This window comes from Muscardinus avellanarius (assembly GCF_963383645.1).
Source record: "Muscardinus avellanarius genome assembly, chromosome: 4".
Taxonomy (NCBI): domain Eukaryota; kingdom Metazoa; phylum Chordata; class Mammalia; order Rodentia; family Gliridae; genus Muscardinus; species Muscardinus avellanarius.
Genome location: NC_137789.1, coordinates 68,947,378 through 68,967,950, shown reverse-complemented (window position 1 = coordinate 68,967,950; position 20,573 = coordinate 68,947,378). Strand labels below are relative to the sequence as shown.

The 20,573-nt window shown below is 38.6% G+C and overlaps 1 protein-coding gene across 1 annotated transcript in view; it reads left to right on the top strand.

The window, feature by feature from the left end:
- The window catches only part of LOC308261873 (phosphatidylinositol 3,4,5-trisphosphate-dependent Rac exchanger 2 protein-like), a gene marked incomplete at both ends in the record, with an annotated part of 38,602 nt that extends 18,789 nt beyond the window's left edge, over positions 1–19,813 (top strand). The window contains 3 exons of the mRNA XM_080694057.1: positions 7,145–7,247; positions 13,092–13,159; positions 19,768–19,813. Of these exons, the coding sequence (XP_080550183.1) occupies positions 7,145–7,247; positions 13,092–13,159; positions 19,768–19,813 (217 nt within the window). The remainder of the gene's footprint in view (positions 1–7,144; positions 7,248–13,091; positions 13,160–19,767) is intronic.
- Between the last annotated feature and the right edge of the window lie 760 nt (positions 19,814–20,573).

The following is a 20,573-nucleotide window of genomic DNA, read 5'->3' as shown; positions in this document are numbered from 1 at the left end:
TGTTTAGCACATGGTCCCTTAAGCTCAGAAAACCTTGTCATGTATCCTTAGACTTTGGGTATGTGTTTTCTAAGTACCATATTACTCAAAGAGTACATTATTTTGCTAATTATAAATAACACACCAAAAAGATCATATTTATCCAAGTGATTCAATGACATCATTAATGCTCAAAAGCATTCTAAAAAATCATCCTTTAAGTAACTATTGAATTATCAACATTTATCTGTGAATTCAATGATGGCAATGGATTTTATTTTAAAGCATAGTTTTTAGTTCCAAATGAGTGTGTAACGTTTTTAAGAAAAACAATAGAAATACTCAAACTTAAAGCTCAGTCCCACTCTAGATTTTTTAAATGTGAGGGAATAAAAAACAAAGCAAGCATTACTAAAGGTTGCATTTACTGTTTTCAGTTAGCTACTATTTTTTAACCTTAGCATCTGTGTAATATTTATGGCAAATTGGGGCTACAAATTCAAAGATCTTCAATACTTCAGTATTTCATGTATTTTTCTTAATCTGTCAGGTTATAAACAGATCTGATTAAGCTTCCTCCACTAGTTATAAAACTCTCTGAGACTGTCCCAATGATGGCAACGTGATGATTAGCTACCAAGCAAAACATCAAAGTTTCTAGCAATATGCCATATGGGATTTACAATTCATGCCCTCCAGATTTGAAAAATAACATGTTATCCATAATAAGGAGGCTCATATAAAGGCACACTATAGTGTGAACTCAATTGCAAAGAAAGAGAGAAGTGGCATTAGCACAGGTATGGCTGAGCAGCCACATATTCCTTTAGGTGAGGCTGTGGCACTTTATTGAGTCAGTCTCACCTCACACACGAGGAATGGAGGCTGAGAGAGTAGAATTAACCTGGCCAAGGCCTCACAAGATGGTCCCCAACCCCTGCCTCTGATTGTGAGACCCCTATTGCCAGCAGAAGGAGTGGAAAACAAATAAAATTGGACACACAGTCTAGACTGGAGCGAGTTTTGTGTAATGGTACCAAGATATTGACCACACAGAGATCACGGTTGTAGGTTGGGTATACTGAGGAAGTGGGGTGGAAGATGGTGTGGGACGTCTTGCGCACTAGGGTGGGAGCTTGCTTTTGCAAATGTTACCGTTGAAAAGCAACTGAAGGTGCTTTGATGACAGTATTGATAGGATGCTAAGGTTGGGCACTTAGTTAATTAGCTTAACAAATCATTCTTTTCATGTCAACCAAAGAAATAAACAAGAATTCCACTTATTCCTAAACCCTGACCCCCAAAGCCTGGCATATTGGGGCCCAGGCTGCTTTCATAACCTAGTGCCTTCTTTCTGTGTGTGCCAGTATATTGAGCTCCATACATGTTTGGGAGCAGAATAAACAGGTATTAAAACTCAGGGCCTTTGCATCTGTTCTTCCTGAAATAAGTTTTGTTTCACAAAAGCTGCACCTCCATCTGCCATTCCATCCTCTGTTCGTACCATTTTATGTTCTGCCATAAAATTAATTTTCTGGATAACTTATCCCCAGTGAAACTATGTTTATTTTATTTTTCTTCTCACTAAAATTTGGTTACCAAAAGGAATGGAAGTTGGTTTTGTTCACCATTTGGTCCCCAATTCCCTGGAATGATGGAGACTGGGATTTGAAGTTAAAGTGTCCTCTTTAAGAAAAAGAATAGAAAATTATCAAGTAAAAAAGAAATAAAGTTCCTATTTATTCAGAATACCAAAAAAAAAATTACAAAGCTTAAAATTTGAATACATGGAAGCATTACAAAGTCTAGAGAAATAATGTTTTATTATTTTATTGCTGACCCATTTCTATCCCTTTTCCCCCATAATTTTTAGTTACGTTGCTTCTGATTGTCTTTTCAAATTATAACAATTTTGTAATACACTTTTCTATAGAGAGAATAGGAAAATTAGTCTATTTTTCTCTAGCATGGCTGATGAAATTTAAATTACTGAGTTTAAAAAAGCCTTTAGACATAAAATGGATTATTACTAACATCTTATAAATTTTTAAATTATTCTGAAATTTAAAAAACCTCTCTGAATGTACACAATAAAATTTTACTCAGCCATAAAGAAGAACAAAATTATGTCATTTGCAGGGAAATGGATGGAACTGAAGAACATTATGCTAAGTGAAATTAGCCAGTCACAAAAAGTGAAAAATTGGATGTTCTTTCTAATATGTGATAGCTAGAGAGAAAATGGGACATAGGAAGGACTCTAGACAAAGAAGGAGAAACCTTAGATGAGTAAAGAAGGTGACCTGAGGGAAATGGGAGGGGGAAGGGGAGCTCCCCAACGTACATGAGGTACATTCACAAACTTACCCAAGTTAGTCATAAACCAAACACGAGAAGGAGGGAGGGGGAGGGGAGGGGTTGGGAATTGGGGGAGGGCCAGATGAGTGATGTGTGCCTCTGTCATCCTGATCCTCATAATGATATATGATTACACTGTACCAGTAAATTAATAAAAAAATACTCTAATATTCCTTCCATATGAAACATAATTAATGTTCAGATGATAGCCAAACACAGAGCAGAGTTTGGCTATACATTTCCAACCTCTTTCTTCTCCACCACACCTACTTCCCAGTCCCGAAGGCCCAGGATATGGGATCACAAACTTTGACCCTGCGTCACATCCTCTGACCCTGCACCTCCTTTTCAACATGGGATGACTGTGCAGTGGCAATGGGAATGTTCTGGAAGCCATTCTTACACCAGAATACTACCATGACCTGCGTATAAGTGGACGGAACTGTGAGGCATATCACAGGCCCAGTAAACCTATCCTGAATGCATCCTAACCCAATTTTTAGCTTCGATCCAGACATAACCAGCAGCCACTTAAACAGTACCCACCAGAGGCTGGGATGTAAAGAAGGCAGTTACCTGAACATTTGGAGTTAAATAATTTTGTTTTTGCAAATTTGTAAAAGCATGTGGCTGTGTGAACACACAGCAGGGCCCCTCCCAGAACCTGGAAAAGAATCCACACATGTAAGGGCCCTTGAAACCCAACACTTTTCAGTAAATCCACTTCTGCCAGCACCTAATGGTACTCATGGATACAAAGTAGGAACACTTTTTATAAAATGAAGCCAGGCATGGTGGCACATGCTTGTAATCCCAGCATTTGGGAGGCTGAGACTGGAGGATCGCAGTTCACGGCCAGCCTCAGCTACTTAGTGAGGCCCTCTGCAACTTAGTGAGACCCTGTTTCAAAATAAAGAATAAAAATTAGGGCAGGGGGTGTAGCTCGGAGGTCAAATGCCCCTGGGTTCCATCCGCAAATCCACAATAAATAAATAAATAAATCATCAAATGAATAAGAAAGTACTTCTTTGTATTTCTTCCACAGAATTGCTAAATCAAAGAATCTTTCAAATTGGACCTATTAGCTAGAGGTTACATTTATCATATTAAAGCTATGCGAACTACCCGAGTGATTTAGGATCTATTCTCAGCGCAAAGTATGTCCAAAATATTTGTTAATTATAATCACAGATATATTGACTTTTCTTTCTATGGGAAATTAGCAATTTCTATATAATTTTACCACTCTATCTAGTGCGCTTCCCCAACAGTATGGGGCAAAGCCACTACTCGGACTCTTCTTATTACTGAAATTATGGGACAATTTTCTTTAGTGACTTTATTTGCCTTTTTTATGAAATACAAATAGTACTCTCTGTGAATTTTGTGCTTTTGTTTTATTATCTTTGTGTAGCCAAGTGTGGTAGTTAGTACATGCTTGTAATTCCATTACTTGGGAGGCTGAGACAGGAGGACCTCAGGTCCGTGGACAGCCTCAGTAAGATAGTGAGACTCTGGACAATCTAGAAAAACACTCTTCAGCAGCAAAGGGCTGGGGTGTAGCTCAGAGGTAGAATGCCCCTTGGTTCAATCCCCACTATCAAAACGTATGTATAAGTGAGCGTGTGCGCACGAGCTTGTGTGCATGCATGCGTGCATGCGTGTGTGGAGGGGGGGGACATGAGACACTCCTAGGGAAATAGTTGTGTGAATTTTTTGGATAACCTAGCAGCTAGAAGGAGCTGAAAATTTCAAAGGTTGGTATTTTCCAGGTGAGATACAAACACAGCTTTTTCTAAACTTTAAATGTCCAATTGAAAACAGAGATTATTCTGGAAAGGAGATTTGGGTGGTCAGGCAAGAAGCCTCATATTGAATGGAATTTGCTTAGAGCTCTTGGCTTTCAGACTGCTCCTTCACTTCTATTGCCCAAGGTTTCCAGATGAGTCTCTGGTCATCAAAAGCATCTATAAAATCAAAGGATCACTTGTAAAACCTAACTCTGAGTATACATTCGTACATCATTGCAAAACTCTGTGCCACTTTCTGGACCTAGAGTCTTTCACAGAACGCCAGAATCAAAATGTTTCTTGCAAATGCTGAATTTTTCCACTAGATTTCAGATTGAGAGCTGAGAGAAGGTAAAAAGTGATGAGGCAAATAATGGTCTATTGATAACAAAGTAGAGAGCTTACTGCTAGGCTTGTGTTAATGTGATTAATTTAGGGTAATGGAATTGTGTGATGCTATGAGTGGACATAGTAGGACTCTGTAGGGCCCATCAACCCTGAATCGAATACAGACATATTTACAATATTTACATGGATGTCACTTTCAAAGTTTGTCACTTAAAAAATTCAAATTAGTTTTGGGATCTAATTGGAATATTCAGTGTTAATCATGTGCTGTCTGAGACAGGAGCATCACAGGTTTGAGACCAGCCTCAGTAACTTAGTGAGACCCTGTTTCATAGGAAAAACTAAAATAGGGCTAGGGGTATAGCTCAGAGGTAGAATGCCCCTGGTAAAACACACAACAGGCAGCCATCCTTTTTGTATATTCTGAGGAAAGAAAATATTCATATCCACTTGAGGGTGGATTTTTCTGTCAGGGGATGTATGATTGGTTCTAAAGAGATGAGGTTTCAAGGTACTCTGACAGAGCTTGTTACTGGCTACAGAGCAGAGTAAAATATTTTTACATCTCTGGCAGATAACTTGCTGCACTACTACTACTTGAGGAGGGAGAAATAAATCAGTTTAAAATTATTCTTAAAATAAATTAAAAGTATAGTTTGCCTGTTACAGACCCCACCGTGTGTGTGTGTGTGTGTGTGTGTGTGTGTGTGTGTGTGTGTGAGAGAGAGAGAGAGAGAGAGAGAGAGAGAGAGGGAGAGAGAAGTAGAGAAAATCATGCTTTATTAGAAATGTGTTTCAGCATGATTGGAAAAAGGAAAGATTTTTTTTTTCTTGGTGTCCTTCAGCTGGTGTGATGAGTATTATCTACTATAAAATGCTAAAATCAATAACGACTTACAATTGGAGTTGAGGAAACCTTACCAAGGAGAAAAGGTTGTGGTCTATTGAGTAGGCAGGCAATTAAATGCTTTGTAGAAAATTGATTTTTCAGACTTGAACTGTCAGTTACACTGCTAAGCCTTCATCGGCACTGACAGTTCTGTAGCATGTGTGTGCACGTTGGACAAAAATGCATCGCTGTAAGACTCACATACTAAATATATCTGAAAAATATGTACCTATAGAAGATAATCATAAAACTTTAGCCCATCTGAGCATGTGCTATTAAGGCTTTTGGAAGAATTCTTCGCAATGGTAATGAGGACCTGTAATGGTGATAAGGATAAAGCATGGCTCCACGATGCTTTCCAAGTCATTTAACAGCCAATGAAACCAAACATGCTTCTGCTTAAAATGTGGTTATGTGTAGTGATAAAGTCATAGCTGGATGTCGCTGGGCACCAGTAGTGCATGCTTGTAATCCCAGTACTTGGGAGACTGAGACAGGAGGATAGTGGGTTCAAGGCCAGCCTCAAGAATGTAGGGAGACCCTGTTTCAAAATAAAAAGGGCTGGGGTATATCTCAGTGATAGGAAGCCATTGCATTCAATCCCCAATACCACAAATGTATATTCAATATTTATATATTTTATTTATATATCTTATTTGTATTTATATTAATAAACTTATATTAAATATTGTATATAATATAGTGCTATTTTATCAAATTTTCTAACATTACAACAATAATGTTTGAAATCACCTTCTTCTCTTTTTCTTAATTTATCGGTATCAAAATATGCCAATGTATTGGAGTTCTGTGTTACAACCTCATAACCAAAGATAATGAGTTAGACATTCCTCACATAGAAGCAATTAAATTGTTATTTATTACTGCTATTCTTAGGAGAAAATATTGGACAGATCTAGCAAAATACATGAGTAGACACCAAACCACAGGGGGTCAACGCAAGAATGGGGAAAAGATTCATCAGTCTTTCAAGTAAAAAAAAAAAAAAAGTAAAACAAAATCCACCAACATAAGCTTTAGGGAAAACATCTAAATTTAATGAGCACTTTTATGAACTGTATACAAAAAGCTACTCCTAAGAAACCTATTCAGAGAACACCTGAAAATATTAATAACTGAACACAGGCTTTAAGGAGTACTAGAGGAAAATGTAGAAAAACATAAAAAGGCTTAAAGATAAGGAAAAGAACAAAGCATACCAGTCCCTGATTTCTGATTATGTTTGTAGAGCTCTAGGCATTTAGTTTCCATATATTAAAGTTCCTTTTGAAACTTTTACAAGTACTCCTTTAGATTGGGTCCAAGACACAATTTTTTTAAGTCAAATCTGACCTTACTGAACAGTAATTTCACTATTTATTTTTCTAAGATATTTGTGCATAAACATAAATCTATTATCTATCAATAAATAGAAATGAACTTAAAATTAAGAAGTCATTTCTCCTAAATTACATAAGATATTAGTAAAGAACAATAGCTAATAATAAAACTTATAGTTCTGGTTATTTAATTTTCTATGGATAAGCTCTCTTTGAGTTCATTATAGGTTTGTTTCCAATTTAAATTCTTAACTTAGGAACTCAGGAATGGGCCTCTGTAACCTTTTTTTAAATGGATGTTTCAGGAAGAAAAATCAGTAGCTCATTGTCTAGACACTTTGATTTTGGCTAATTCTGAGTCAGAAATTAAAAGTCCAAACTGTCTCAAAGAGCCAACTGGAAACTGGTGGGGTCTGACTTGCGTCTGCCTTGGCACACAGGTGCACCCTGAGCGTGACACTGGAGCAGGCCATCATCCTAGCCAGAAGCCACGGGCTGCCTCCTCGCTACATCATGCAGGCTACAGATGTGATGCGGAAGCAGGTAAGTCTCCTGCCTATTTTACAGGCCTGAATTGGAAGCTTCTTTTGTTCACATATCAGGTGTCTTACAGGTGCCCGGATGTGATGGGCACTTTTCCAGATGCATAACTGTTATCAGCAGCCGAGCCAGGGAGCCTGCCCAGATCCCAGGTGGTCAGGTTCAACCACACACTTGCATAAGAAATAAGCAAACAATGAAAAAAGGAAAATGAATTTTATGCAGTTTGATCAAACTAGGGCAGAGACGAACTCCCACAGAAACAATTGCAATTTATAAAAACAAAAGCCAAGCGGGGTCTGGTAGTGCATGCCTGTAATCCTAGCACTTGAAAGTCTGAGACAGAAGGATCACAGGTTCAGCAACTTAGGCCCTCAGCAACTTAGCATGACCCTGTTTCAAAATAAAGTAGGGCTGGGGGTGTAGCTCAGAGGTAGAATGCCCCTAGGTTCGATTTCCAGTACCAAAAACAAACAAACAAACAAAAACCCCACAAAAGTCAAGTGATGTGGATTTAGATAGCCTGTGCTAGACAGAGAGCTTGTTGGTGTTAATAGTATCTGTCTATAGGATGAGGAAGTTCAGAAGTTAAAACAGTTTGGAACTTTTAATTTCAAAGGGATCTGTTTCCTGACTTCCAGGTAAGTCATGAATACGACAAACACTTCCAATGAGAACACAGCGCAGGCTCCTGGACGAAGGTTCTTAGACAACCCTGCAAAAGGATGTCTCTGCAATCTGAAGGCGTGAAGGGATCTGGCCATGCAAAACCAGACAGGAGTGGGTTGGGGGCTTATGTGAGCAGAAAGATAAAAGACATATGGCATTTGGGGGGGGGATTATAGATGATTAAGTCTGGGGAAATTATTGGGAGAGGGAATGAGGCAAGGAAAAAGAGAAAAGATTTGAGGAGACCCCGCTTGCTCCTGGGACTTCCAACTCACAATGAGTGTGCGCATTATTTTGAGGATAGAGTACTGACCTTGTCTTTTTTTTTTTTTTAAGAATACATAGCAACCCTTGGACAGTATTTAGGTTACTGGAATACTATTATGTGAGAATGTACTCTTATAAATACAATGAGCTCTCTATACCATAACCAAATCTCATTGTAGGCTTAGTTTTTAATCTATGAATGTCTTTATAAAAAAAACTGAAAAATTCACTAGCTCCCATTTCCTCATTAGGAAATGTACTTAATCTAGTAGAAAAGACACTTAAACCATAGAATGTTAGCAAAAAGATAAAAGATGTATAACAAGAAAATTGAAAGACATCAATTTTATTCTGTCACCTTTTCTTTGGGTTACCACAGTAGCAAATCTCTCTGTTTGCTGGCTTGGTTTAAATTATATAGTAGTAGTGAGTTATTTAATTTTTAAAATTTGTAATTATGACTGCTTGTGTTTATTAAAGACTTAAGTGCAACTCTTGAGCAAACATGTAAATCCCTTTGGGCTCACTCCCAAGATTACACTTCAGAATGTCAACCAAGCCAATGAAAAAGCAGCTGAAGAGGCTGTCCTGAGCTGGTTTCCTCAGGTCGGGCACAGCAAGTGTCCATGCGTTGGCTCTTCTGGGTATGAAGCCAGGATGCTAAGGCTGACAACCCAAATCTTGGAATCTTGAAGAGGGATTTGCTAAGTAAAAGTCAGATCCAGCAGAGGCATGTGACCTACTGTCCAGCTGGCAAAGGGCCAACACAGATGCAGATTTCAGAGGGTTCAGGAAGGATTTAGGGGGAATAAAGATACAAATTATGCTTTTAGAAATAAATCAAAGTAAACTCCTGATTTCTCAAGGATGTAAATTGCTAAGACATACAAAAAAAAAGAATAAGCATATTTCTGCTCTATCGTGTTGATCTTAGAGTGAGTTTACAGAAGACATGGAAGAGCAAAATGATGGCTTATAGCAAGAGAGACTGGAATTAACCTTTCTTTAGAATATCCCACTAAGGAGCTGAAGTTGGCTACATATATATTTATACTTTATGAATCTGAATAGCCATAATTCTGATAACCCTAACTTCTTAAAACGGAAAATGGAGATAGAGATACATAAAGTAAAACTGATATTGTGTAGTCCCCAATGACTCATTTAACTAGTGCAAATCTCTTTAAAACATATTTATATAGCAGTAATATGTGATATATAAAATCTCATTTTAAATACTGAAAAAATCATGCTGTTTCTTGTAAAATTCTCACTGATTTCTACTGCACTATTTTTCAGTATTTATTATTTCTGTTTTTAAAAAAATAAATACATTTAGAATAGGTATCTTTCTTCTTTTGTCGCTGGTTCCTCAGCTCCAAGTTGTGCATTTTTAATGACTCTGAGAGCGCAAGAATTGATTTTTTTTTTTCTGTGTGAAAGACCATGATGCCCACGGCCTCTTTTCATGAAAGGAAGCAGCCTGTCGCACAACAGATATTTCTGCAGTATTCCTTCTCTTACTGATTTTCTTTCTAGTATTCTGCAGTAGCTACTAATGGCTTTAGCAGGAGGGACCTAGTCCACGAGCCAGTTCTTACCCACTTAGGATCTGAGCAGTCAGAATGCAAAGCACATAGAATCAGAGAATCTAACTTGGAATCACAAAGATCTAACTCAGACTTTCTGTCCATTTTGCCCTTCAACCTCAGGGAAAATTATTTAATCATTTATACTCAGCTTTTATGAGATATTTATTAGAATATTTGCCATCTTGAGTATATGAAGAATCATATAAATGAGTCAAGGTAAAAAAAATACCAATAGATGTGTTCAACAGGGTGAGCATCAGAGTTTAAGAAAGCAAAAATTTTTCAATTCATTACTTAATGAAATATAAGACTATAGACAGATAATTCTACATGAATACTCTAGTTGGTGGATCTATCTTCCACATCTGTATGACTTAGAAATTGTGAAACCAATTCATGTGTACACTAGGATTGAACAAGTAAGTAAAGGTATTATTAAGTAATGAATGAGAAGCAGAAGTCAGTAATTGAAAAAGAAGTTACAAATATGGACAGGAAGAAGGCTGGAATCTAGAAGGAACTCCATGGCATCGCACTGGAAATTAGCAGCATCAATATGAACTCAGACACACAAACACATAGATACAGATTGATGCAGAAATGAACATGGAAGTGAGTGTTTTTGTTAGCAAACAAATTCTTTCTACTAGAAAAACTTAGAAGTAGTTATTCACCAGTAGTAATAAGCACAACCAGTATCTAAATCCTGGCTTCTAAATACTGTTTTCCAATAAAGAGAGCCAAGGTTCTTGAATGTGATGAATTACCAGCTGAGACATGAAAGATAAACCTGAAACATCTTGAAGTCCTAGAAAATAAAATACTGAAAATGATGAAGGTGTATCAAAATGACACAAGAACCAGCCAGAAAGAGCTCCCAATGGCCACAACTGGGAAGATTTGAGCCAAAAATTTTAATACAAATATCAGGTATCTCAGAATAAAATCAATATCTATGAGTCCATGCTGAATTAAATATATAATAAAATAAGTAAACAGTTTGGGGGAAAGGAAAAATTCCAATACATTAATAATGCCTGAATTTTGTTGTGGAAAATAAGCGCCAGTGGCGCCTAAGGCAGTGGGCAATCATTTGAAGAGCAACAAGATATTTACAGTCTCATACTATATTTTCCAACAGTCTTTGTTACTAAGGGAAAGGTGGTAACTTTACAGTGGAAAAATCTGGTAGAGACTACTTGAGCCATGTGACTAATGCCCCTGGTGATAAGACATGTTTCCCCGGATACAATGTCCAGAGACGGGCACATCGTTTTTGCAATTTTTTAAATAAAAATGCATTTCTTCCACCTAACTATGAGAAAGTACCAGAGAAACACAAATTGAGATATTTTGCAAAAATATTAAGGTCACAAAAGACGAGGAGAGGCTGAAAAACTGTTGTGGGAGATAAGGAGTCACAGACAGAAAATTCAATAGGGGATTCTGGGCTGGATTCTAGAATAAAAAAGGACCATCAGTGGGGGAAATAGGAAAATTTGAACACAATGTGCAATGTGGTTAATAGTATTATACCAATGTTAATTCCCGGTTTTGGTTATTATACTCCAGTTAAATCAAGAGTTAACATTAAGGGAAGCTGAATGAAGTGTGAAAAAATATCTTTTCTGTAATAACTTTTCTCTAAGTCTAAAAATTACTGAACAAGAAAAAAAAGTTTTAGCTACTTAATTGCAATTCCAAGTTCTCTTTCTACCTGTCCTTTTCCCCTTTCCCTTTACCTATTTGTTTTCTTTTATTAGGTCCATCTTAAGAGAATATATTTTCTGAGCCAGGTGTGTGGTACATGCCTATAGTCTCAGTGTTTGGGAGGCTGAGTCAAGGGTATTACAGGTTCAAGGCCAGCCTCAGCAACTTGGCAAGACCATGTTTCAAAATAAAAAATAAAATAGGGCTGGAGGTGTAGCTTGAAGGTAGAATGTCTCTGGGTTTAATCCCCAATACCCCCCCACACACACATACCTTCCTCTGTGTGTGTGTGTGTGTGTATGTGTGTGTGTGTGTGCACATGTATGAAATTATGCATGTATGTATGCATGTGAGTAGTTGGCCTTCTTCATTTTCTTCTTTTCCTCTTCCTTTATTTAGTTCAATATCTATTATCTGGAGCATTTCAATCTTTTGAGCAATACCACCCTTCACCTATTCCCAGACACAAACCCTGGTTTTTGGTTATCCAGAGTCACTAATTTCCATTAGGAACACATCAATAATCATAATTCACCTATCAACTTGACAGATTTGGGGGGGGATTGAAATCTTGGTTTCATTTTAGCGAAACTTAGATATGTTTAATGAACTATAGAGGTAGAACTACAATCACTTCTAAAAGACAATTTTAACAAAGAACTCTGTGGCTAGATGTGGTAGCACACGCTTGTCATCCCAGTACTTGGGAGGCCAAGACAGGAAGATCACACAGGTTCTTGGCCAGCCTCAGCTACCTAGTGAGACCCTCTGCAACTTATTAACACCTATTTGAAAATAAAGAATACAAAATAGGGTTGAGGGTGTAGCTTGGAGGTAGAATGCCTCTGAGTTCAATCTCAAGTACTACAAAAAAACTTTATAGAGATATAATTCACATACATTTAATTCTGTTTAAAGTGTACAGTTCACTCAATTTACTGTATTCTTAGCATTGTGCAAACATCAGCACAATCTCATCAGCACCATCACCCCAAAGAAATGCCATATCCATTTGCCATTTCCCATTCCTGCCCTTTCCTCTTCTGCAATTCTCTAGTGTCCAGATTTTAGAGACTATTTCATTGCTAAGGAAAATTGTCTTTATACAATAAACTTTAAGACAAAATTCTAAGATTTCAAATATTCATATGGACACAGCTTATCCAGAAATTGCTTTACAACTATTTAAGAAAATGTTTTCTTGCTAAATACTCTTAAGTTTAAAATAGCTAACTATTGAACTGGGGGAAATTTAGTATGTAAGTGACTGAATTATGATTCTTGTTCTTTGAAACTGGGTGCACAGCATATATTTATAGCCTCCTTCTTTCCTATTTTCAAATTACTGATTGCTTGTAAGAATAAAGACATAGTTCAGATAGTGAACAGGAAGATGCTAAACTTATTTCAAACAATTTAGATGCCTATAAAATTAATCATTTGAAATGGCATATCTTGATTCTTAAAAGCATTAATTTTGTAAATGCTAGGTGGTGATTTCTCTTTTACTTCTTATCCAGTCTCTCTTGATGTTTTTTTCAATGGTGTGTTAAATAATTGCTAACACAATGTAGAGCTAAAAGCTGAAAGTAATTTTCTTGACTTTCAGGGAGCAAGAGTTCAGAACACAGCAAAGAATTTGGGAGTGAGAGACCGGACCCCTCAGTCAGCTCCGAGGTGAGTGCCTCCCCTGGCCCCCTGCCTGCTCCTGCCCGAGGGTTCACCAGTGTTCCCCAGCCAGTGCACCCCTGGCCAGTGCCCTTGCTCCAGGGCACCCCCACTGTCACACTGATAGCAGTCACGGAGATGGCTCTTGTAAGCACCTAGTGCCAAGTGTGGTGAGGTATACATGCTCTCAGAATTAAATGGACATTATTCGATTTTTCACATTTCGCCATGAATTCAAAACCAAACATCCACACAGATTCAGCCAAAAATTTTAACCCGCTGTGCTCACCACCCAAATGTCATTTTCATTTTTTCTCCCATGATCACACATACTCTTCCCTGTGTCACGATTGCTTTTCCCATCTGTGTCTGCATGGAGAGCTCCTACTTAGCCCACAAAATCCAGCTCAGATGTCATTTCCTGCCTGGAGTCTTGCTCGAGTTCCTTTTACTCTGGGCTCCCTTATCATCTTATGTCTTGATTTCTGTATGAAAACCTCTGTTGTACTGCGTTGCACTATATTGTTAAATATTTCTTTGCCCAACCTGAATGCCTCTTCTCAAGAGGCAGAGATAGTTTTTCAGATTTTAGTCATTGTCCATTGTAGCAACTACAATCGTAGACATCAGATAGCTAAAGTGATTTCAAGAACATGCAAATAAATAAATAAATAAATAAATAAATAAATAAATAAAGTAAATGGGCTTTTTGTTTGTTATGCTAAATATTCACTGTTCACACACCATCATAGGAAAGGACTCCTCCACCTGTAAAGTAAATGAATGTGGTTAGCAGCCATGGAGAACTTTTTGCAGTTTTATTTCTCTAACGATTAGGGCAGGCAGTCATCTGTCTTGAAGTGGGACAAAGTGAAACAATTCCTTTTTCATTTGATTGCTTTTAGACATTTGCATTTTAACAAAAAAATAGGCTCCTCCAAGCATTGTCGCAGACAAGACACTATTTGTTTTTATTTACAACACCATTACCAGAGCAAGAATGATGAGTGCAGAATTTATGAAGTTATATTTCGTGCTTTAAAACTACATGGGTAGGGAAAGTGCTTTCAAAGGGGAAAACATATTTTCCCTCTGAAAATGGATGGGGTGCTCATCTACTAGTTGCAGTTATTTTTAGTGCTGACTCCTAACTCTCTTTAATTCTCAGGTCTTGTTATCTTCTCTAGATGGTTAGATTTGAAGCTAAGACTTTGTGTTGCTACAGAATCGTTTCACATAAGAGTTCTCTCTCCCCAGCACCTTGAACAGACATGGTATATTAATACAATAGACCCCCTGGAGTGTTGAAATTCCAATAAGAAAACAAGGCAATGGCCCAGCAAGCTGTTTTTAGCTGGAGCTTATACACACTAATAGACAGTAGGGTTGGGATGAGACGTCAGCACCCTGATCAATAAGCCAATATGCAAGCCGGGAGCAAGGAAAGGAGCTGATGAATTCACTTTTCCTTTTCATTGAGTTATGTTTAAAATACTTGGAGTGAAACACAATAAAATAAGCCAGCCATAAAGTCGACACATTTTACAAGGAAATAATAACCCTGAGAGAGAAATTAGGACCCATTTTTTAAATGTCTTGTATTTGCTCTTCCGTTCTTTCTACAAATGTTTATTGAGGACCCAAAAAATGCAATATACCCTGCTGTGCCCCATGGAAAATATAAAACTGAGAAAGAAGTGGCTTTGGCCCTCAAGGGGCTTTTCATTAGAGGAGAGCAGGAAAATATCCCTGTAAGAAGGCGAGGTGAGAAGCAGGCCGCAGAGGGTGCAGGTGAAGTCTGAGGAATGGAAGCTAGCCTCCCAGATGGAACAACAAGTTGAATGACACATTTGGCTCTCATGATGATGCTGTCCATGGGCAAAGCTGGCACGACATTTCTGGAAGGCATATTCATGAGGTCAAGTGTCTTCTCTCTGCTTGAGATAGTACTGGGTTCAAATCCCCCAACCCATCTTTATCATAGTTTTTCTTCCAACACCTACTCTCTCTTTCTTTTTAAAATCCACTCAGCAAACATATTGATTTTCCGCTGTGTGTCTGTTGGTGTCGGGTCCTTTCTTTAAAAAAAGGGATAAGGAATAGAAGAGCAACAGTTCAATACAACAAAAATATAGTATGCTGATATGTCATATGTGATGATAACCATGCTAGAAATGGGCACAATCATCATAGAAACACAGAGAAGGGTGGTGTGTAGCCTTGGGATGAAGAAGAGAAGCCTTGGGATACTCCTGGCCTGGTCTATATGGTAGTGCTCCTGCTGCACAGATGCCAAGACTCAGAGCCCAGAGAAAATATCACATTCTGAGCACCACACTCTAGTCTCTGTGCCTGGTGGCCAACTATGGATAATATAAAGAGACACTGAAGATGTAGGCGGACTAGACCAGAGACTTTGAGTTCTCTCTTTAACTTGAAGACAATAGGGAGATGTGAATCACCTTTCTATCTTGAAGATTTGGATTTTTTAATTTACCTTGGGCTACATTAGGAGGGTCCATTCCAGAACTGCTAAGACTGAAGATAGCAGTTTGAAAAAAGACATTGGTAGTATTGAGAACCAAGATGAGAAGATGGAGTAGGAAGCTGCTTATAAGACAGATTTAATAGTCTTTGGTTTGAATGACGAGGGTTAGGGGAAAGGAATGTTTTAAAGTGGGTATAAAATCTTTGCTTTGTGTTCTATTGGGCTAATAATTTTTGCCACTGATATTTTGGATGCTGAGGAAAGCACTGGAAAGATGAGGAGCTCAACATGGTAATTCTGAGACTCAGGAGAAAGGGCATATCATCTTGGAGGTTTCTTTGTGGGCAGGTCAGTAGACAGGTCTGAAGCCAAGCAGAGAAGAGTGAGCTGCAGTCCTAGGAATTGTCAGTACTCAGGAGGGCAGCGAGGAACTAGACATGATTTTTTACCTGTGGTAACTGAGCAACATAGGTGAGAGAAGGTGAAGCACACCACGGGGCCGTGCAGACGGTGAGGAGAAAGCAGAGGAACTGAGAGACAGAATCAAAGCTGAGTGATCTGAAGAAGAAGGAGAGCGAGAGATGGGGGGTCTGGAATTGTCAGAGGGGAAGTAGCCATAGTTTTCCTTAGATAGAGTGTAGTAATTCAGGGTATCAGGACACTAGAGAACAGAGTATTGCAAATAATAACTCTAGGTAGATTGGTTCTGAGTAGTGGCAACATAAGGCCTGGCCCCGGGGGTGGATTTTCTGGACATCCTTGGCCCCATGACATCTAACACACTCCCCTTTAGAATCAGTGTCTGATATATGTATCAGGAACTGCTTTGGGGATTGTGATATCAAGATAGATGAGAAACATTTTATATGCTCAAGGAGCTGGAAGCCTAGTAAAATAGAAGGACAGAGTGAATCTGGGCCATCAGGTCAGAGTATGTTGTGAGAGAGTGGCAATGAGGTAGGGATTCCTTGCAGTCCTTCCTCTCTTTGTCTTCCATATGAGTATGAGCTCTTCAGATCAATAACAAATATTCATCAAGAACCAAATATTACATTTTAGATGCTGGGCCATCAGTTGTAGACCCTGGTCTTATTTTCTATTGTGACACAACATTTTGAGTTTTTGTGCTATAAAAGGTTTGGTTAAAATTGTCTATCTATGTATATGTATATATATGTATATGTATGCATATTTATATATGTATGTATCTGAGTCTTGGCTCTTGCTCTCTTTGTGACCTTACTTAGTTGTTGTTTGTTCCCTTGCCCCCTCTGCCTTAATTTTTCTCATCTATAAGATGGAGAGAATTGCCTTAAAACAGAGTATCACTGGTACTTTAACCTGGAAAGAGTCACTTGCTTTGTGGTCTCCCTTATCACACTTTTTATTTTGGCTGTGTAGAATAGAGTTTGCAAGTTCTGCTCTCTGCAGATTTGAATTTGGGCTGAAATAACAGCTCCAAGGTGGCTGCCCGAGCCCAACAGGACTCAGAGAAAGTGGAGCCAAGAAAGTGTTTCAGCAGGGGCACCATGTGCGTGGGTGGAATGCGAATACAGGAAGGGCCCCAGAGGTTGGGCAGGCAAAAGCCCCCTACTGCCCAACAGTTTTTCTGCCAAACACAAATGCCTCAGTGCAGAGGCATTTACCCAGAATGTTTTACTTCCAACCTTCATCTGCCTGCTCTAAATTCCCAAAGCGCCACAATTTCCATTACAAATGTGAACTCAAATAACCTTGCATCGCTTCCAAGAAACCTCACAGAAGCTGAATCTGTCCAGCTCCACAGGACCCAGAGCTATTATTTCATTAGGTGATCACAGGGAGTAGCCTTTTCTCCGATTTGCAAGGCAGACATTTCAAAGATGCACCTACCCCGTGGCATCAGTTACATTCTGTGCATTCTGTGCAGTGTAATGCAAAATGAAGTCTCAGCCAGCTCTCTCAGGGTGGCCGTTCCTCACCCACCTTCCCATCTCTGTTCTACCTAACTGGGGCCATTGTGCTTTTCCACTCATTAGGCAGCACTGTCAGGGAAGTAAGAGGAGAAAAATTAAGGAGGAAAAGAACCTTCTAATCATTTCATTATTCTGGCCCGGGGAATACAATTTGAAATAACAACCTTACAGCAACAACCTAACCGTACAGATACAAAAGGACATTTCAAGCACACTGGCTCAAACTAATGCATGCCTTTCTCTAGGAAGGATGAAATATGCTTTGCTGATGTGACATGTCCTTATTTCAGTGTTCACCTCTTCTGTGGAGATAACATATAGAACATAAACCACCTTCTAGACTTGAAGTACATTTTGAAGACTTCCAAAGACAATCCATTCTACGTTTCCAGACTAAGAAAGTTCATCTTGTTAACCAGATTTACGGCTCTGTATTAAATCTCTCATTCTTTCCCACTGATTTAGAATTAGCATGAGATTAAATGTCAAAGGGAAAAGAAATTTATAATTTGCTAAATTGGTTAACAAATTATTTAAACTGTTTTCAATTTAATCTGTAAAAGGGAGTGAATCACTATAGCTCACCGTGGGTTTTGGCCTGCTTTTTCAAAAGCTACAAAGTTGAGGTTCAGAGTCTAACTCAGTGGAGAGTGTGTACCAAGCATGTTTGAAGCCTTGGTTTCAATCCTCAGCACCATAAATAAAATAAATAAATAAATAAATGAATGAATAAATAAAGCAAAGTTGTCAGCAGAGTATGATGATGCCATGTATCTGTGCTCCCAATACTTGGGAGGCTGAGACAGCAGGATCACAGGTTCAAGACCACCCTCAGCAACTTAGCAAGACTCTGTTTGTGGTACTAGGGATTAAACTCAGGGGCATTCTACCTCTGAACTACATATCCTCAGCCCATTTTGCTTTTTTATTTATTTATTTTTATTTATGTGTGTGTTTGTCTGTGTGTTGCTGGGAATTGAACCCAGGGACATTCTACCTCTGAGCTATGCCACAACCTGATTTTATTTCTTATTTGTTTATCTCTTTTGAGAGTCTCACCGAATTGCTGAGACTGTCCTTGAACCTTTGATCCTCTTGTCTTAGCCTCCCAAATACTAGGATTACAAGCATGTACCAGCACACCTAGCCTCAAAAAGAAAAAATTTAAAAGGGCTCAGTCTCAAAGTAGAATGTCCCTGGGTTCAATCCCCAGTACCAAAAAAAAAAAAAAAAAAAGGGCAGAGTTGAGTTCTATGTTATTTGAATCACTAGCTTGAGCTCCACAGTAGGACCAGCATGGCATTGGTTACTCTTACAGAGAACGGTGCCTGCTGATATCCAACCACATTAGTTCAGCACATCTTTCAGAATACACTGTAAGTAACAAGTAACACATATGACCTTGAGGTCACTAAGATTAGGGTTATCTGGCAGCCATTTTGCTCCCTTTACCTTGGTTCTGGAGTTAGAATTTCACTGTTCAGGAAAATGTGGAACACTAGAACTTGAGTAACAATACTGTATGGTCTCAAAAAACTAGGCCTGGGCTACAAAGGGGGAACATCTCCCAGCTTCTCCACAGTTAAAGTGAATTCCTTGACCCACTTGGAGAATCCACTGATAGGTGAGTTGGGACTGGATAGAGCCACGTGAAAAGAGTCTGAGGAAACACCAGGTAATTGTACCTTTGAAGTTCAGGCCTCTGGAGTGTGGCACTCAAGGCCACACGGCCAGCCTCCTGCACACAGGGGTAGCACAAAATGAAGTACACTTCTCAACCACATCAGAAATCGTAGATCCCTATCAAGAGGTTCGCTCTTTCTACAGAATAACCATAATGATAATGATCAGAATGCTATTACCTTTTGGAATGCAGAGAATATATTTTTCATTGCCAGCAAGATAAACAGCCAGCACGGGTTGGCAACACTGGAGCAGAACAGTAGGTTTAAAATGCAGTGTTGCCTAATCTGTGAGCATCTAGAGATACAAAGAAACATGGCTTTTTCTAAATCACAGAACCAAAATTTTAAAGTTTGCTAATTTTAGTGAAATCACATGATCATGACTCATTGGAATAAGTAATCAGTCAATGTATCTGTTCTACTAATAGAAATGTCTCTGGTTAGGGCAATTTACTTGGCAGCTGTCAAACCTGTCTGTGCCTTTTCTAGGTTGTACAAGCTGTGTGAGCCGCCTCCCCCGGTTGGAGAAGAATGAAGAATATTCCCAAGTAAGCAGGCAGACAGAAGCTCTGAACTCTGGTCCAGAGAAAGTGCCTGCCATTCAGCATTCTCCATTGAAGATTAAATCATGCATTTATTTCCTCCAAATCTTTCTCCGTGGTGTAAATAACTAATGTTCAGTTTGTACTAGGATATTTAATGCTGGAAATTGATAATTCATTCAGACAATTCAGCCCCACAAACTGATCTCTATATATTGACACAAAATGTTTATTTTTAGGGCAAAATTTGTCTCTGAAATATATATAAAAAAATCAATGATTATAAAATTAACTATGGTTCCTCCTTTCTCATCTACTAATTCTGTGTTTGTTTTCAACTTCTCCAAGTGGACATGAATAATAAACGATAGTTTTGCTTGATAGTTTGCTTTCACTGAAGAAACCATAGCCACACTCTGCAAATTATCATGCAAAAATATTAAGAATAATATAGACTGGATGGGATGCTGTGAGTGTTCTATCCCCTTGTGTATCTAAGAAAGGTATATGTGTAAGATGCAGAAAGGGGCACCTTGCTCTTCTCTACAAGGCTCCTCTGTATAGGAAAAGAAGGCTATTGAGGCCTCCAGCAAGACTGTCTTCTGCTGCTTCCAGTTGTCCTTTATGCTAGTGGTCATTCCTTGCAACCTGGGGCTGACCTTGGTCTCCACAATGGCTGTAGCTTCCTTGGACCACCCTTGCTATAGTATCAGTGGCCTTGTTTAGGGCAGGGTGGGGTCTAAGAGGTGAAGG